A 15,033-nucleotide genomic window follows, 5' to 3' on the forward strand; every position below is an offset into this window, starting at 1 on the left:
CCTGAAAAAAATAGAATGAATTTTCTTCCTGGCAATGTGTTCAAATACTGAAACAAAAATCAATTCATGGAAATTATACCATGTGCAGGGATACAGTACATACATCAGGAATTTGGTTCAATTCAATCATTCTATTGTGAACAACAATAATGGCTAAATGCATAGGCTACATTTACTGCAAAATGCTGCACTAGTTATGGCAAAAGTCTTCAAAAGAAAATAAGGAAAAGTTTTTATGAGTTGCCAGTTTACTTACTGATCACGTGGATTTTTTTAAATGGAAAGACATATAACCCCGTTTCCAAAAAAAGTTGAGTCATGTACAGCTATACCAACCAGAAATAGAGTACAGATTTTTAGCTCATCTTGGTCTACATGTCCAGTCAAATATAGGCACAACATATTCAGCACCTGGCATCATGAAGGCAAAACAAAAGAGACGCATCATAAAATATGGACTGGTGGAACTAAAAAGAGAATTGGAGGCTTTGGGAGCTAACATTGATGAGAATGTGGATGAGACTAAAAAGAAAAACAAAAAAAAGACCAAAAAGAAACCACAAAGCTCCTAATAAAGGAGCTGAAGCAGGTCAAGCACGGCAAAACTGGTCCGGACAGCAAGGCTTACAAAGACGGGTTCACTATGCACATGGAGATTCCTGAACATGTCCTCTCTGCTCTGAATTAACTGCAGGCATTGAGAGTTAACACTGATGAGGACATGCATGAAACTAAAAAAGAAAAGAACAAAAAGAAGACCAAATGGAAGTACAAAGGTCCCTAATAAACGAGCTGAAGCAGGTCGAGCATGGCAAAACTGGAAAACAAAGTTTATGATGAAGAATTCACTATGCCCCCGAGACCCCTGAGGATGTCCTGGATGATCACATTCTTGGACAGAGTTGGAAGTATCAGAGAGAAATGAATGAGAAGGTGATGTGAAAGCTGTGCTCAACAGTCTCCTAAAGTGGACTCGACTCTAGATGAGTAGAATACATCTGCTCACATTGGGTGTAAGAACAAGCCTTGCATCATCTAAACCCGACTTGAGCAATGAGTGGGCTTTATAAAAAGTCAGCTCACATTCAAAACATCAAAATGGTTCAGCAGTTCATTTTAATGAAATGCTCCCACGATTTGTTTAGCTTCAGAGGGACGAAATAAAAGGAAGAGACAGAGACAGCGTTGAGGCCAGAGGCTGGAAACAGGAAGGAGGAGGCTGAGCGGGAGACCTGTTTCTGGAGTGCAACATGGAACTGCAGCCAGGACCATCAAAAGCGTCAATAAAATCAATATGTTAGACTTCAGGTGATCTTCACTGTTTCTGTACGATCCCCCTATATTTTTTATTTGATTTATAAAAAGTACACAATATAGATAGAATGCACCGGTGACAGTCTGTAGAGGAAGATCTCCGAATTCCTGTAACATAGTTCTGCATATTGATTTTGGAGGAGGACATTTATATTTACAGTTTTTTTTTCTTCTCAGAATACATTTTCTTGGCGTCACTGTTTCCACCTCTGTTTACTCATTTTGAAATTAATAAAAGCATCAAGTCTCTATAGATCATGGAACAGATCTATCCACAAATGGCCAAAACTCCACTGTGCAGAGAAGAAACCATTTTCATGATCTAGAAACACCGCTGTCTGACCAAGGCGAAGTGGAAAACTGTCCTGTGGTCAGACCAACACAACATTTGACATCATTTTAGGGAATAATGGACTCCACATTCGCCAAGGTAAAGAAGAGGGACCATCCAAATCAGTTCAGTCCACACACAGTTCATGAAGCCATGCCGCATCCATGATATCAGGGTACAAGTGTCTGGTATTGACAGCTTGCACAACTGGAAATGCTCAATGATACAGATTTTGGAACATATTCTGCCATTCAGACCATGTGTTTTTCAAGAAATATTTCAGGAAGACAATGCACAAAGTGTGGTACCACAGGATAGTTCAACTGATGACCCAATGGCCTGCCAGCTGTCCAGACTTGATGAAACAAAAACAAAACAACACAACACCACAAAGAAGACCTGAACTGAGCAGCTGAAATTCTATATTGGGCAGGAATAGGACATCACTCTCAAAATGTCAACAGCTGGTCTACTTAGGTTTTGAGACTGTTTAAGAATAGGTGCAACATGGTGATGAACATGCCTCAGCTTCTTTGAAACATGTGGCTGGCTTCAAATTCAGAATGAACATATATTTCCCAATAAAGCAATGGTTTCCTTGTTTTGTTTCAACATTAAGTATGTTGTCTTTGCACTATTCTCAATTTTATTTTAATTTCACATATTTTTGGAAACTGGGTAAATATGTCAGCTATCAGTGACAGAACCACTCTGAGTTTGACATGTCCAAACTTGTTCAAATATCAATATATTGTGACTGTGGGAATGATGTCCAGAGCTATTCACACAGACAAAAATGATACAAAGTTTCATGTCACGTGTGGACTTACACACCCTGCTCACCATCCATTCCACTCACATACAGTATGCCATTTTTAGGAGGGTACCTTGTGCTTGGAGAAACATCTGGACATCTCATTGTTTAATTTTCACAGTTTGAACTGTTGCTGATTTCAAAAAGAACAATTGTAACAGTGACTTTATTATCATTTTAAAACACTGCTACACACCAAAATAATCTGCATTAATGGTGGCATATGTTTCAATGGCAAATGCTAGCAGTGCTCAGAAAGTGCCGCGCAACCCAAAGTGTGCAAGGTGCAGAAATCATGGGTTCGTGGTGCCGCTGAAAGGACATTCAGGTAAATGCCAGTTTTTCTCATGCAAGTGCTGGAAATGCTCCCTTATAACCGAGAGGACGAAGATAATGGCAACACAGCGACGACTCAAGAAAAGTCAAAGAGATGAGATTGTGATCAAGGAAAATTTGGCGGTTGTAGCCAATCAAGCTAACACTGCTACAGTTAATGGCGATGTGCTGGATAGAGACAAAATGATCCATGAAACGTTACAGGAGGCTTCGAACGCCAGCCGCAGGTCAGACGGTGCCACTCGCATGCCAGCAGGAGATCCTGATGACAGGAAAACGTTCGTGGAGTTGGAGGTAGCTCCTCATGCTTCAAAGGACCATTTTACCAGGCAGACTACTGGTGGTGCAATTGATGTTGGAGTGAGGGAAGGCCGACCTCCTGGTCCAGTTTATGGAGCGCGGGATGTCCTCACAATGAATAGAAGTAAGTGGTGATTAGCATTCTAGCCAGGAACTAATAAGGTTAGCCTCTGCATACTTTGTTAATCCAGATGTGCGCCATCAGAGCGATTGGTTTTGATCAACGTTACTGTTGCAACCCTTGCAGTTGCATGACTGCATGTTGCAAATACTAGCAAATAAAAAACTAACATTCCCGCCGTGGACTGAAGAGGCTACATAAAGTTACCAAATTTGAGTTTGCATATAATTATGTCGTTCATTTCATTGGGGAATTAAATACCCTCACCGACTATGTTGAAATTGAAAACCCCCTTTTCATGTGCACCTTTCCTCTTCTAGACTGCGGTGAAACGGTGGCAGAGAGGGTCCAAAATAATGTCTACATGGGCGAAAGGATGACCGTACCCCTACATGTATATTCTTACCCAAACGGATACGCATGTCCTGCCATTTTAGTCAACCTTCAGCCACATGTGTCATTCAAGGACCCATTCACCTTTCGCCAACCTCAGTCTGGCTTGGCTTATGCAGATCCCATCTCACCTCAGGCAAGTTTTCAGTTAGTCATTTGTAAGTATGTGATTATCTAAGAAGCATTTAACTTGCTAATTCTTGATTTCATTTTAATGTATTGTGTGTGTGCGTGTTTGATTCAATTCCAACAGTACATACCTGTGATTCATGTCTTTAGCAAAGGTCCTCTACTTGATTGTAGTTGACTCTATTTGACTCGTTGTGTTTCATCTTTAGGATGGTTGCATGCCTGTATTCACTCCATACCCGATGCCGTGTCCGGGGTTGCTGGAGGAGGTTCCCATGAGACACCATCTGCATTTCCCACAACACAGGGAGTCTGGAGGAGGGAGGTTGTCAAGGCCCCACCTTGATTCAGGTGGGTGGTCAGGTGTCTTACCTAGATCTTGAATGTGAGTTTCTCTGTTATAAGGCTAAACCAGAGTACGTTGGAGGCAAAATCCACTCAGAAGCTGTTCTTCAAGGCCGCTGTAAATTGTTTTGTTGTCGTCTGTACCGCACATGTGTATGCACACATTTTGAATGTATACAAAACAGAAAGTGATTTGTTTGTGCAGTTGAGAAACTGCAGGACAGCCAGGGCTTGGACATCGTATCAGTGGATGATTCTTCCCAGGACACTGCATGAGGAGGGATTTGAGATGTCCTGACAGCATGAGCTCTACATTACAGTACTTAACTTGAATCAGTTAAATCACTTTTATCAATTTTAAATCGAAACTTGAAAACTTTGCAATCTGAAAATTATTGAATGAATGAATTTGAATCACATGTTGGCACATGTTTTCCTTAAGAGAGAATTCTAAATTAAAATATCTTTGAAAACTTGTAGCCAAGAGGCATTTGAAATCACTAACAGAAAAGATAAGAACGATTATTCTAAAACACTAGACATGCATGCTGAAAGGGGCATGGTTTCATTTTTTCTGTTCACATCTGACGTTCTCAAATGTATGATGCAATACAAAATGTGTTATTACTGAATTTAAGATTAAAGCACTGTTAAACTGAAACAACTTCTCATTTTTAAACATTGTGGTCTTGAAATGTTGTTACCCAAACCACTATCTTTTCACTTACTGTAAGTCACTACACTTCCACAGCTAAATGTTGTCAATGGCACACCATGAAACCAGTGTCATTGGGTGGATAAGACAATTATTGCAGTGTATTGAAGAACCATAACTAAATAAGCCTTGTCTAAACAGAATCAAGTGAAGGAGTGAATGTCGCACCAACCAGCACAGTATGGTGTGAATGAATGTAGTGCAACAAAACCAGTTTAAGAATGACGATTAACATGTCAAGTCAGTAGGTATATCTATTCGTATTTACCCAGAAATGTACACAAGTTACTAAAACCTTTCAAGGCATCACTGATTATTGAACATTTAAGATACTGATACAGCCTAAGAGAGGGTGCTTATTTCATATGCCACAATTTCTCTTCATTGGCAGGCCTGCCACAAAATGAAACATGTGGAAGTCCATATCCTTGATGTAATTGTCAAAGATTTCCTGCACTCTTCTTTTCATACAAATATAAAGAACATGCCTTCACAAAAAATACTTTCCATTTACAATGGGGTGTCACACTTGAAAGAAGACAAAAAATAAAATGGGCAGGAGTTCACCACCCTGAGTGAACCCGAGATTAGATAACTGAGTCAGTGGCAGAAAACGCATCCGTTGGAATTCCGCACAATTGCCCATGCTTAGGTCCATCTCCACGTGTTAGAGGACGCAATAGGCAAATCCACGTCTCTTCCACATCTTCTGATGAAGACTATGAGGCCTCATTTTTTGTTTTTCATTTTTCTCCTGGTGTCCTTGCCTGGCCGCTTCTAAGAAAACCAAGAAAGACAGATGAGTACAGGACTTTGTAAGGGATCATGTATAGAACATTGGGAAAATAAGTCCCGACAGGGCGAACCGGACCCCGGCAAACTAGCGGAGGTTATTTTCCTGATTCCATACATTATCCCCCTTATCATACGGCTACTTGCCAAAAACAAAAAAAAAATTCACATGATATGTCATATGTTAACTGTTTCATCATGGCTTTTGCTGAGAAACAAATAGTTCGCAACACATGCTGAACTTCAACAATCAATCAAACATTCTTTAGAACACCGCTGATCAACCTACGCTTGTACTTTTGAATTAAGTTGCATTGCAAGATGTGACCATAGGATGTGACCAGACTACTTGCAGAATGATATGAAAGACATAACCATTGCCAGCAGTAACTACATGTTTCTGTGGTAGTGGTACCTTACATTGACAAATTTGACCACAGAATGTTGGGAAATCCCATTCTAGTTAATGTAGTGTTCTACTAGCATTGTTAAGGGACATATAATAAAGCAAATGAATGATGACTACTAACGATAGGACAGCCGATCCACCCAAAATGTACTTACATTGCCCTTCTTTCCACCTTTTCCGAATGACTTTCCACCTTTTCCGCCCTTCCCATGCGCCATCTTGGCACGGAATCCAGACATGTCGTTGTGACTTTCTTTGGTGTTCCATTTGGTGCCCTTTTTCTTGCCTCCAAAACCAAACTTGCGGTCCTTGAACTTCCTCTTTGCATTGGCTCTACGCATGTACAGAGAATTTAATCATTTATCCATTCTAACACACGTCAAACGGCAAAGTACAGATCACCTAGTGAGCCTATGTAGCTTGTTGGTGCTGTATTGCCCTTCATGTTAAGAGAAGGATAAACTTAAAAGAAAAAAGAAAAAAAACGTTTATGACCTTGCTATGACTAACAGTTTCCGTGGGAAAAATGGTATTCCACTACTTAACGCTACAAAGGATTTGGTGATAATTTCAGGGCCTTTTCATCATGGACCTCTGATGAGTGCTCTTACCCTTTCTTATTCGTCTGTGCTTTAGGTGGTCCTGCACCTTTCTGATTCTTGTCTTGATCTCCTTCCAAGAAATCCAGTTTGTCCGTCATACCTGTTAGAAATGCAATGTAGTTCAACAGGCATCCATTATATAGTTAAGAGTAATTGACAAGGTTGTGGGTAATAAGAATGTCAACCATCGCAAAACTAGCCGGAGTCCCAGACTACTGTACCTTTTTGATATTTCTTTACAGCAGACATCATGGCCTTCTTCTCTTTCTGTCTCTTCTGAAGAACTTCAACTTGAACCTAGTGCAAAAACACCAAAATCAGCATAAAGGTACAAGAGACATAGACCATGTCTAAGTGTTTGGTCACACCTGATAAAAGCAGGACTCACCTTTTTACCATACTTTCTCAACTCTCTCAGTTTCTTGGCTTTCTCAGATTTTTCCATTTGCGACTGCTTGATGAGCAGCTTTTTCCTGATCTGTAGCAAACAATAACAGATATGTCTTGTAGTTAATCCAGGACAAATGTGCAGCAGTAGATACTTGTCAAATTATAGATTACTATAGGCCAATGTGAACCCACCGTGAGTATGTTATGTTTGTATGTATATAGCACCCACCATGTATGCAGTATCAAATGTGTCATACAGTGACACATTTGCAATGTACAGCAATGTACTTGCACAAAAACTAAGTGATGGCAAACGTAATTGCAGTAGTACAGGAAAGCAAGAATTTAAGACAGACAAGTCGATTTGTGTTCACTGGTAGGTAAACACAACACGAAGACAAACCTTCTGCATTTGTTGATCTGTTTTGGACATCTCTGCGAAGTAGTCCTCTGGACGTTTGGTTGGTATATTCAGCTTCCGTAGTTTTGGCAAGGCTTCTAAAACTGTTGCCTGGGCTTGACGATAGCTGTGAGAGAAATTGAACAAAGCAACTGATTTTTGCTGTGAAAGACGTGTGTGTGTGTGTGTGTGTGTGTGTGTGTGTGTGTGTGTGTGTGTGTGTGTGTGTGTGTGTGTGTATATATTAGACACCTCCAGTTAATTAGTTTACAAAGGACACATCAGACCATAAATCAAATAAATATCTATTTTGTTTCATTGCAGGAAGACAAAGGGAGCTGGTGTCATGATGCAGCTGGCTTCCCAGAATCTCATACTCACAAAAACATTTCCCTCTGGAAATCATCTTCAGCATTTATTGCTCCACTCTCAGCAGCCAACTGCCTGCCTTCAGCTTGGGCAACTATGTCAGCAACTGGCATATTGGTCAGATCTAGTCTTTCGGCCCATTGAAGACTCTTACGGAAGTCAGACAGACACTGCTTCATACCCTCCTGCAAAGAAGAGGGAGTCAAGAGACTTAACGTGTCATACAACTCACATCGTGGTTTCTTTGACAAATCTAGGCCTTCCATTGTTGTGAATGATACATAGTAAGACGTGGAGTTTGTGAAACCATAATGTTCCTTACCACATTGTTGGTAAATTTCTTCGCTTCTTCTACAGGAACGTTTAGACCAGGTTTCAGCAATCCTTTAGCGAAAGCCTCTTGTAACTTCAGACAGAATGAAAGATACTGTTAGACTATAAAACTATTCACACGATTCAAAGTTTCCACACTAGCAGCTAGTCATTAACTCTGTTAGAATATTTGATGCTAAGAGCAGAATGGCCAGTAAACATGCATGGAGTCATTTATTCATCTTAAAGAATAATTCTAACAGTAAACAAAAAAACACATTTCCAAATCTTTTTTCTTTGTCTTGTACATACACAAACAACACAATCTCACATCCATGATAATCACACATGCCACTTCAGCGTTAGCTAGCTAACCTACATGTAGCTAACGTTAACGTTGCCTAGATAGAAACACCTCACCTCTTCATCGGACATGTCACTGTCATCCTCTTCGGATTCAAAGCCCAACTGAGTATCTACATCCGTAGTGTCCATCATAACCGATTTTGTACAACAAAGGTTAGGTGCCACTACTTATTTACCTCTCTACAGTGTAGCTGCCTCAGTCACATGTGAGGCTGAAGTTGGTGCACCGCGCATACTGTACCGGGTAGTTCCGTGTACTCATTATACCAGATCCTACCAAAGAGTTCTCTGACCCTACGGCCTACGAAAAATAAAACCTCGTAAAAAAAATCCATATTTCCACTACAATTAATGTATCTTATCAAACATTTCAGTGATCCTGCTAAAGTGAAAGTTTGTATTTTCATAACAATATATATACATGTATTTATCATCGATTTATCATTTATTTTGTAGCGACCAGATCGAGCCTATCGGCGAATGGTGGAAATGTGTCACCCTCTAGTGGTAGAAAATATAAACACATGTGATTCCCTGCGTTGTCATAGCAGCGCGTCAGTTTGATGTTACTTTGACAACAGGTTAAATGGGTATATTGTAGCTATTTACCATTACTAGCCCGAACGTCTTTGCTACAAACTGTACATTTGTAAGTTGACTTATTTCTTTCTTCTAACGTTTGTCGTTTGTATATTAAGTTATATGTTAGAAAATTGCATGTTTACTATTTGTTTTAACGTGTGTCACTTGTAGCTTTCCTTGCACATGTTGTTGGCTAACGTTAACTAGGTGCTAGTTCTACATAACCAGCCTTCAGTGCAAATCTGTAACATCGTAATAAAATATGATTGTATTGGAGAGTATATCTATGTCATTTATATGAACTGGATTGTATTTTGACATTTCAGGTTCATACGGAACGACTAAAGAATGGCTGCGGTTGTAGCTCATTCACATTACTCATTTGGCCTGCGAACAGGGGTGACAAATAACATCTGCTACTTTGATGAGCAAACGGTAATATTTCCCTGTGGAAATAACTTGGTGCGCTACAACATTGACCACAGATGGCAGAGGTTCATCCCAGGTAAAGTTTATTGTAGGCCTATATTCCAGTCCAGACTACTGCAGGTTGAATAGCACAAATAGATCAAGTAAATAGAAAGCAAAGAAGGGAAATATGATCTTAATTAGGTATTCATATTCATGTTATTAAATTATGGTAGATACTATGCAAACTGAACAGCTTACGTAATGCACAAATACACTTTGTCTAAATGTCCTCTTGGATCTATATGTTTGTAACAGCAGTTCTCAATGTGCCCACAGGGTCAGAGAAAAGCCAAGGCATGTTTGCCATGGCCATGAGCACGAACCATCGCTATCTGGCAGTGTCCGAACGAGTCGAAAAGGGAGCCATTACTGTGTATGACTTGCACCATGAGCAGAGTCGAAGGAGGAAGGTGCTGACCGGAGGTGAGTTGCCTGTCCAGGAGTTTGTTTGCATGGCTTTCTCCCCAGATTCTAAGTTTCTCATCGGCCAGTCTGGTGGACCTGACTGGACCCTCTTTTACTGGATGTGGGAGAAGCAGAAAGTCTTAGCCACGGTCAAGACAAGCACTCTTAACAACAATATCTACCAGGCAAGTACTCAGCTATGCCCACAAATATGCACAGACACCCACACACACATGCATGGATGCATGCACACACGTACGCACGCACGCATGCACACACATACTAAGTGATTGTTTGTGTGGTTAGTGCAGATGATAAATTGTCCCTGTTGTTTAGGTCAGCTTCAGTCCCCATGACAACACACATATCTGTGTGACTGGCAATGGCATGTTCAAGCTGTACCGCTACTCCGAGGGCACCCTGAAACAGTGCAACTTCCCAAAGCTCGATTCCCAAAATTTCCTGTCACACGCCTGGATGTCGGAGGAGCGTGTGATTGCTGGCACTGACACAGGCCGGTTGCTGGTGTTTGAGTCCGGTGACATGCGCTGGGAAATGAAAGTCGGCTCTAAGACCTCACAAGAGGTGGACAGGTCAGTTCCAGTTGAGTTTGGCCATAAGTTATTCTCCTGCAAACAATTATTGAGAGGTTTACTCACACGGATCACTACTGCATGTTGGTAAGGCACAGGGACTTGAATGTGTTATATGATATGTTTGTATGGTAGTACGATAGTATGTGTAATATTAGTCTCGACTCTTTCTATCAAGACGAGAGAAGAGCATCTCAGACGAGGAGTCGGAGCTCCCCCCCAGCCTGCCCCGGGTCACCGCCATCACCGCCTACTCCAAGGGCTTCGTCTGTTCCGCCGGGCCTGGCACCGTGTGTCTGTTTGAGAAGACGGACGACAAGGACAACTATCGCAAGACCAGAGAGATATGGGTAAAAATGACCACCACAGCATCAGGCTCAGCAGCCGCCGCTCCTGCTGGCCTCGGGTTTCTCATAAGATCAGTGAAATATGCAGAGAAGGCAAAGCGTTTTGTAAGCTTATGGAAATGAAGGACAACATCTGAGAATAAAGGTCTTTCGTAAGCTATGCTTTGAATTGCTCAGTTAATGTATCAGATACTGTAAAAGCATCAACATACTCAAACTACATGTTAAATCAGATAGGAATTTCACTTGTTCAAAATGTTGTCGATTCCACCTGATGCAGAGTTAAAATCACACACTGTCTGCGCAGCATACATGTAATTCCCTGACGGCCTCTGTTCCAGATTCCTCCAGACCCGTACAGCAATGAGCCGAGACAAGCCCAGCAGCAGGAGATCACCGGCCTGTGCATCAGCCCGTCCGAGGAGGGCCTGTGTGCCTGCACTGACCACGGTCAGCTCTACAGCATCACCCTGGCCTCGGCCGAGATCAGCAAGGTACAGTCCACACTTCAACAACTTTGTCTCGCCAGGTTGCTGACTTCTGTTCACAGACGGTTTTCAGTTTTCTTTGCCTGAGTGCAGAAGTTGATGTGTAATAAGCGTAAACAATAGCTCTGAGCACAAGCTCTCCTCCAACAAAGCTGTTTCACAGAGATAAGAGGTGTGTTTAAATTCCTTGTCCTTGAAAAGTGGCAAACATTTGTAGTGAACATTTTTTCGTGTAAACATTCCATTTCAACGGAGACCCATTGTACAGCTCCTCTCTATGTTCACAGTGAACTGCCTCCTCAAACTGTTCTTGAGCATTTGCAAACGTCGTGGAGAACTCAAGGCAAATATATATCTGTTTGCCAACATTGGCGAACATTTGCCTATGTCTGTGAATTTGAACGCACCTTAGATTTAAAGTTTTTACCTGTACTTGGGTAGATTTTATATATGTAGTCTCTGATACTAAGAAGAATGCAGCATACAGCATGATGAGAATAATTCATGTCTGTAGTCTGATGATATCCATTTAAAATTCAGAACGATTTTGCCCCTTCATAAGTCATTATGATGTGCTATTTTGCCAAGGTGTAAACTGCAATCGGATATGGAGCTTCATTGGTTTGTGTTCCTGTGCTGCTCATTCATTGTTTTAGGGGGAGCAAGCCCACTTTGAGTTCCTGTCACACTCCTTCCACTCCAAAGCCATCACCGGCATGTCCATCTGCATCCGCAAGCCCCTTATCGCCACCTGCTCGCTGGACCATTCCGTGCGCATCTGGAACTATGAGACCAAGTACGTTTCAGAGCAGCCCTCAAACTATTGTGTGTGTGTGCGTGTGTGTGTGTGTGTGTGTGTGTGTGTGAGTGAGTGAGAGAGAGAAAAATAGGTGGTGTATCTATGATCTGTATATGGACATAGCCTTTTATGATAAAATGACTGAATATCAACCCATTCTTCCAAAGGTCAGTGACCAAGGCTATGCATCTAGGTTGGCAGTGTTGATATGTGGCAGCCTGGGGCATGTTCACCAACTAACTGTTAGTGGGCTACAATTGGCAGGTTTATCCAGAACAAAATGCAAACAGCTGGCAAAATGATGCTCTGTATCAACTGTAATAGGCAGTCTTGCTGTGTGGTGTGGTGTCTGTACCCATGAGTGTCAAAGGCGTATTTGACCTCCGAATGTGAATGTGATTGGTGGATTCAAATATAGAATTCAAATGTGTGTGTGTGTGTGTGTGTGTGTGTGTGTGTGTGTGTGTGTGTGTGTGTGTGTGTAGTGTTCTAGAGCTGCGTAAGGAGTTCCAGGAAGAGTCCCACAGCGTGGCGCTGCACCCCTCTGGCCTCTACATACTGGTCGGCTTTACCGACAAACTGCGCTTGCTGAACCTGCTCATAGACGACATCCGGCCCTTCAAGGAGCTGACCGTGCGTGGCTGCAGAGAGGTCAGTGTTGAGACGGACCCAGGTGCGGAGCGATGCTTGGACGTCATCTAAATGCATGTAATTTAGATGACGTCCATAGCATAGCTCCGCATCTGGGTCCGTTGTGCTGTTGTGCTTAGAATTTGAATGGATGTCATACTGTATGTCTTAATTGCTGTGGCATATGACCGCGTGGCTGTTTCTAATCGATGACTGACTGGTTAATTGTTCCCAGTGTGCGTTCAGTCACGGAGGCCACATGTTCGCCGCTGTCAACGGCAACATCATTCACATCTACTCCAGCACGACCTTTGAGAATCTGCTCAATCTCAAAGGACACAACGGGAAGGTGAGCCAACGTCCTGAGAGTGGACTACGTCACGTATCCATGCTGTGTGTGACATTTCATATGTTTACTCCCATGTAACATGGACAACGTCGTTCAATTCTGCATCTTTTCACCACACAGTGTGCATGCATATACACAAAGCAGACTTAAGACTTTATACAATAATTTCCTGTGTATTAGCTGCATTTTGTATCGGATGCAGGACAGTGTTTTATTCAAGTTGAAAGAAGCAAATAGCATATTATCTACCCCATGTATTAACTTCATAGCTTTCATTTTTCCAAAATCAGTGTATATAGTTGGGAAATAACGGTAATTGTTAACTTAAATTGTTGACAAATAGCTAGAAGCATGCTTGATATTTCGTGTATTTGCGTCTGTTCTGGCTGTTGTGGGGATGACCCGTGGTTGACCCCTCAGGTGCGGTCTGTGGTGTGGAGCATGGACGACAGTCGCCTGGTGTCCTGCGGCATGGACGGAGCTGTGTACGAGTGGAACACTCTGAGCAGCAAGCGCGAGTCGGAGAGCGTGCTCAAGAGCTGCAGCTACAACAGCGTGGCCGTCTCAGCCGACGGCAAGAACATCTTCGCTGTCGGCACGGACAGAACCTTGAAAGAGATCCAAGACTGTCAGGTAGCTGTAGCTGTCATCGAATGTCTGTCAGATGTTCTAGTTTGTGGAATGTAAATGTCATGCAGGTAAAAGATAGGTTCAGATAGAGGTTACTGACAAACAGAAACAGATATTTAGAATAAGTTCTTCTGTGGATTGGGATTCAAATACATTTCCGTTTATTAATTTAGCCAAATCGTCTCACATATGCCAGTTATATTGTCTGACAAATCTTATTGTTATATTTTGCCCAAAGGCAAACTTAGGGTTAAGTGCCTTGCTCAAGGGCACAATAGCGGAAGCCCGGAATCAAATCCACAGCTTTTCTGGGTATTGCAGCTACCACCGACCCATGCACAAATAAGGCAAAAACACAAGTTCCATGGCACTCTTTGAAGTTGAATGGCTTTATTCCAATACAAAGACATAACCCTTAATAAAAAGACAGACTGTAACCTCTGTCATCCTGTACAGTCCTTGATCAATCAACCCTGTGTTCTAGCCTTTTTATATGTTGAAACTAAGAGAGATCAACAGGAGGGGCCCATTCATTCCCTTTAGGTGTTTAGCGGTTAGGGTTTGAGTAGCCAGTATGCTGGAAAGTGATATATCAATAAATGTGCCATACACAACCTTTAAGCGCTCGGACTGAGACCTGATTTGTAGCTACAGGCGATGCCAGTCAGTCGGTGGTCAGTCCAGAATGCAGCGTGTGATGTGTGTGTCGGTCCCCGGTCTCTCTGTAGGTCCTGAGGGAGATGAGCGCAGACGAGGTGATATACACGGCCATCGCCATGACCCGCACCGGCCGCGCCATCTTCACCGGCACCTCCACCGGCACCATCAGGGTCATCAAGTGCCCCATCCCCGTCCAGAAAGAGTGGACAGAGTACCAGGGACACTCGTGCGCCATCACCAAGGTGACGGATCACAGTCTAACGCTGACCTCCTGAAATGTGATCTGCGTGGATGTCACTCGTAATGGCTCAGTCCATTCATTCATTCATTCATTCATTCATTCGTTTGTTTATCTGTTCCTTCATTCATTCATTCCTTCATTCATTCATTTTTCTTAGATGACCGTGACTTTTGATGACCAGTACCTGCTGTCCGTGTCAGAGGACGGCTGCCTGTTCATATGGAAGATCATTGATAAAGAGGGCCGGGGCCTGAAGAGAGATAAAGACGTGTCCTACGCCGAGGAGATCCTCATCACCAAGTCTGACCTGGAGGAGAAGGTGGGTGTGTGCAGCAGGACTGTAGCACTCAGCTCTTTAACTGCTCATTTAAACCATTGAACAGTAGGCAAATAGTATGTC

The 15,033-nt window shown here is 42.4% G+C and overlaps 3 protein-coding genes across 4 annotated transcripts in view; 2 read left to right on the forward strand and 1 right to left on the reverse strand.

Annotated features, from left to right (window-relative positions):
- Nucleotides 1-2,533: 2,533 nt before the first annotated feature.
- LOC134070447 (uncharacterized) lies at nucleotides 2,534-4,741 on the forward strand. Its single transcript, XM_062526817.1, has 4 exons — nucleotides 2,534-3,219; nucleotides 3,537-3,745; nucleotides 3,948-4,089; nucleotides 4,289-4,741. Exons 1-4 carry the CDS (start codon nucleotides 2,673-2,675, stop codon nucleotides 4,357-4,359), a joined length of 969 nt encoding a protein of 322 aa, XP_062382801.1. The 5' UTR covers nucleotides 2,534-2,672; the 3' UTR covers nucleotides 4,360-4,741.
- Nucleotides 4,742-5,034: 293 nt separating this feature from the next.
- On the reverse strand, nucleotides 5,035-8,671 carry ebna1bp2 (EBNA1 binding protein 2). Its single transcript, XM_062526828.1, has 9 exons — nucleotides 8,493-8,671; nucleotides 8,083-8,166; nucleotides 7,773-7,945; nucleotides 7,395-7,518; nucleotides 6,990-7,079; nucleotides 6,823-6,898; nucleotides 6,611-6,701; nucleotides 6,155-6,332; nucleotides 5,035-5,575 (listed from the first exon to the last, which is right to left on the reverse strand). The coding sequence occupies exons 1-9, from the start codon at nucleotides 8,568-8,570 to the stop codon at nucleotides 5,528-5,530; spliced, it is 942 nt and encodes a 313-aa protein (XP_062382812.1). The 5' UTR covers nucleotides 8,571-8,671; the 3' UTR covers nucleotides 5,035-5,527.
- Nucleotides 8,672-9,019: 348 nt separating this feature from the next.
- cfap57 (cilia and flagella associated protein 57) overlaps nucleotides 9,020-15,033 on the forward strand; it is a 12,775-nt gene continuing 6,761 nt past the window's right edge. For both annotated transcript variants that reach the window (XM_062556059.1, XM_062556067.1), the window contains exons 1-12: nucleotides 9,020-9,087; nucleotides 9,347-9,525; nucleotides 9,768-10,081; nucleotides 10,233-10,489; nucleotides 10,668-10,839; nucleotides 11,178-11,330; nucleotides 11,981-12,120; nucleotides 12,609-12,774; nucleotides 12,989-13,102; nucleotides 13,523-13,735; nucleotides 14,461-14,634; nucleotides 14,791-14,952. In XM_062556059.1, the coding sequence (XP_062412043.1) occupies nucleotides 9,369-9,525; nucleotides 9,768-10,081; nucleotides 10,233-10,489; nucleotides 10,668-10,839; nucleotides 11,178-11,330; nucleotides 11,981-12,120; nucleotides 12,609-12,774; nucleotides 12,989-13,102; nucleotides 13,523-13,735; nucleotides 14,461-14,634; nucleotides 14,791-14,952 (2,022 nt within the window). In that variant the 5' untranslated portion in view covers nucleotides 9,020-9,087; nucleotides 9,347-9,368. The remainder of the gene's footprint in view (nucleotides 9,088-9,346; nucleotides 9,526-9,767; nucleotides 10,082-10,232; nucleotides 10,490-10,667; nucleotides 10,840-11,177; nucleotides 11,331-11,980; nucleotides 12,121-12,608; nucleotides 12,775-12,988; nucleotides 13,103-13,522; nucleotides 13,736-14,460; nucleotides 14,635-14,790; nucleotides 14,953-15,033) is intronic.

The sequence above is a fragment of the Sardina pilchardus genome, chromosome 2 (assembly GCF_963854185.1).
Source record: "Sardina pilchardus chromosome 2, fSarPil1.1, whole genome shotgun sequence".
Lineage (NCBI taxonomy): Eukaryota > Metazoa > Chordata > Actinopteri > Clupeiformes > Clupeidae > Sardina > Sardina pilchardus.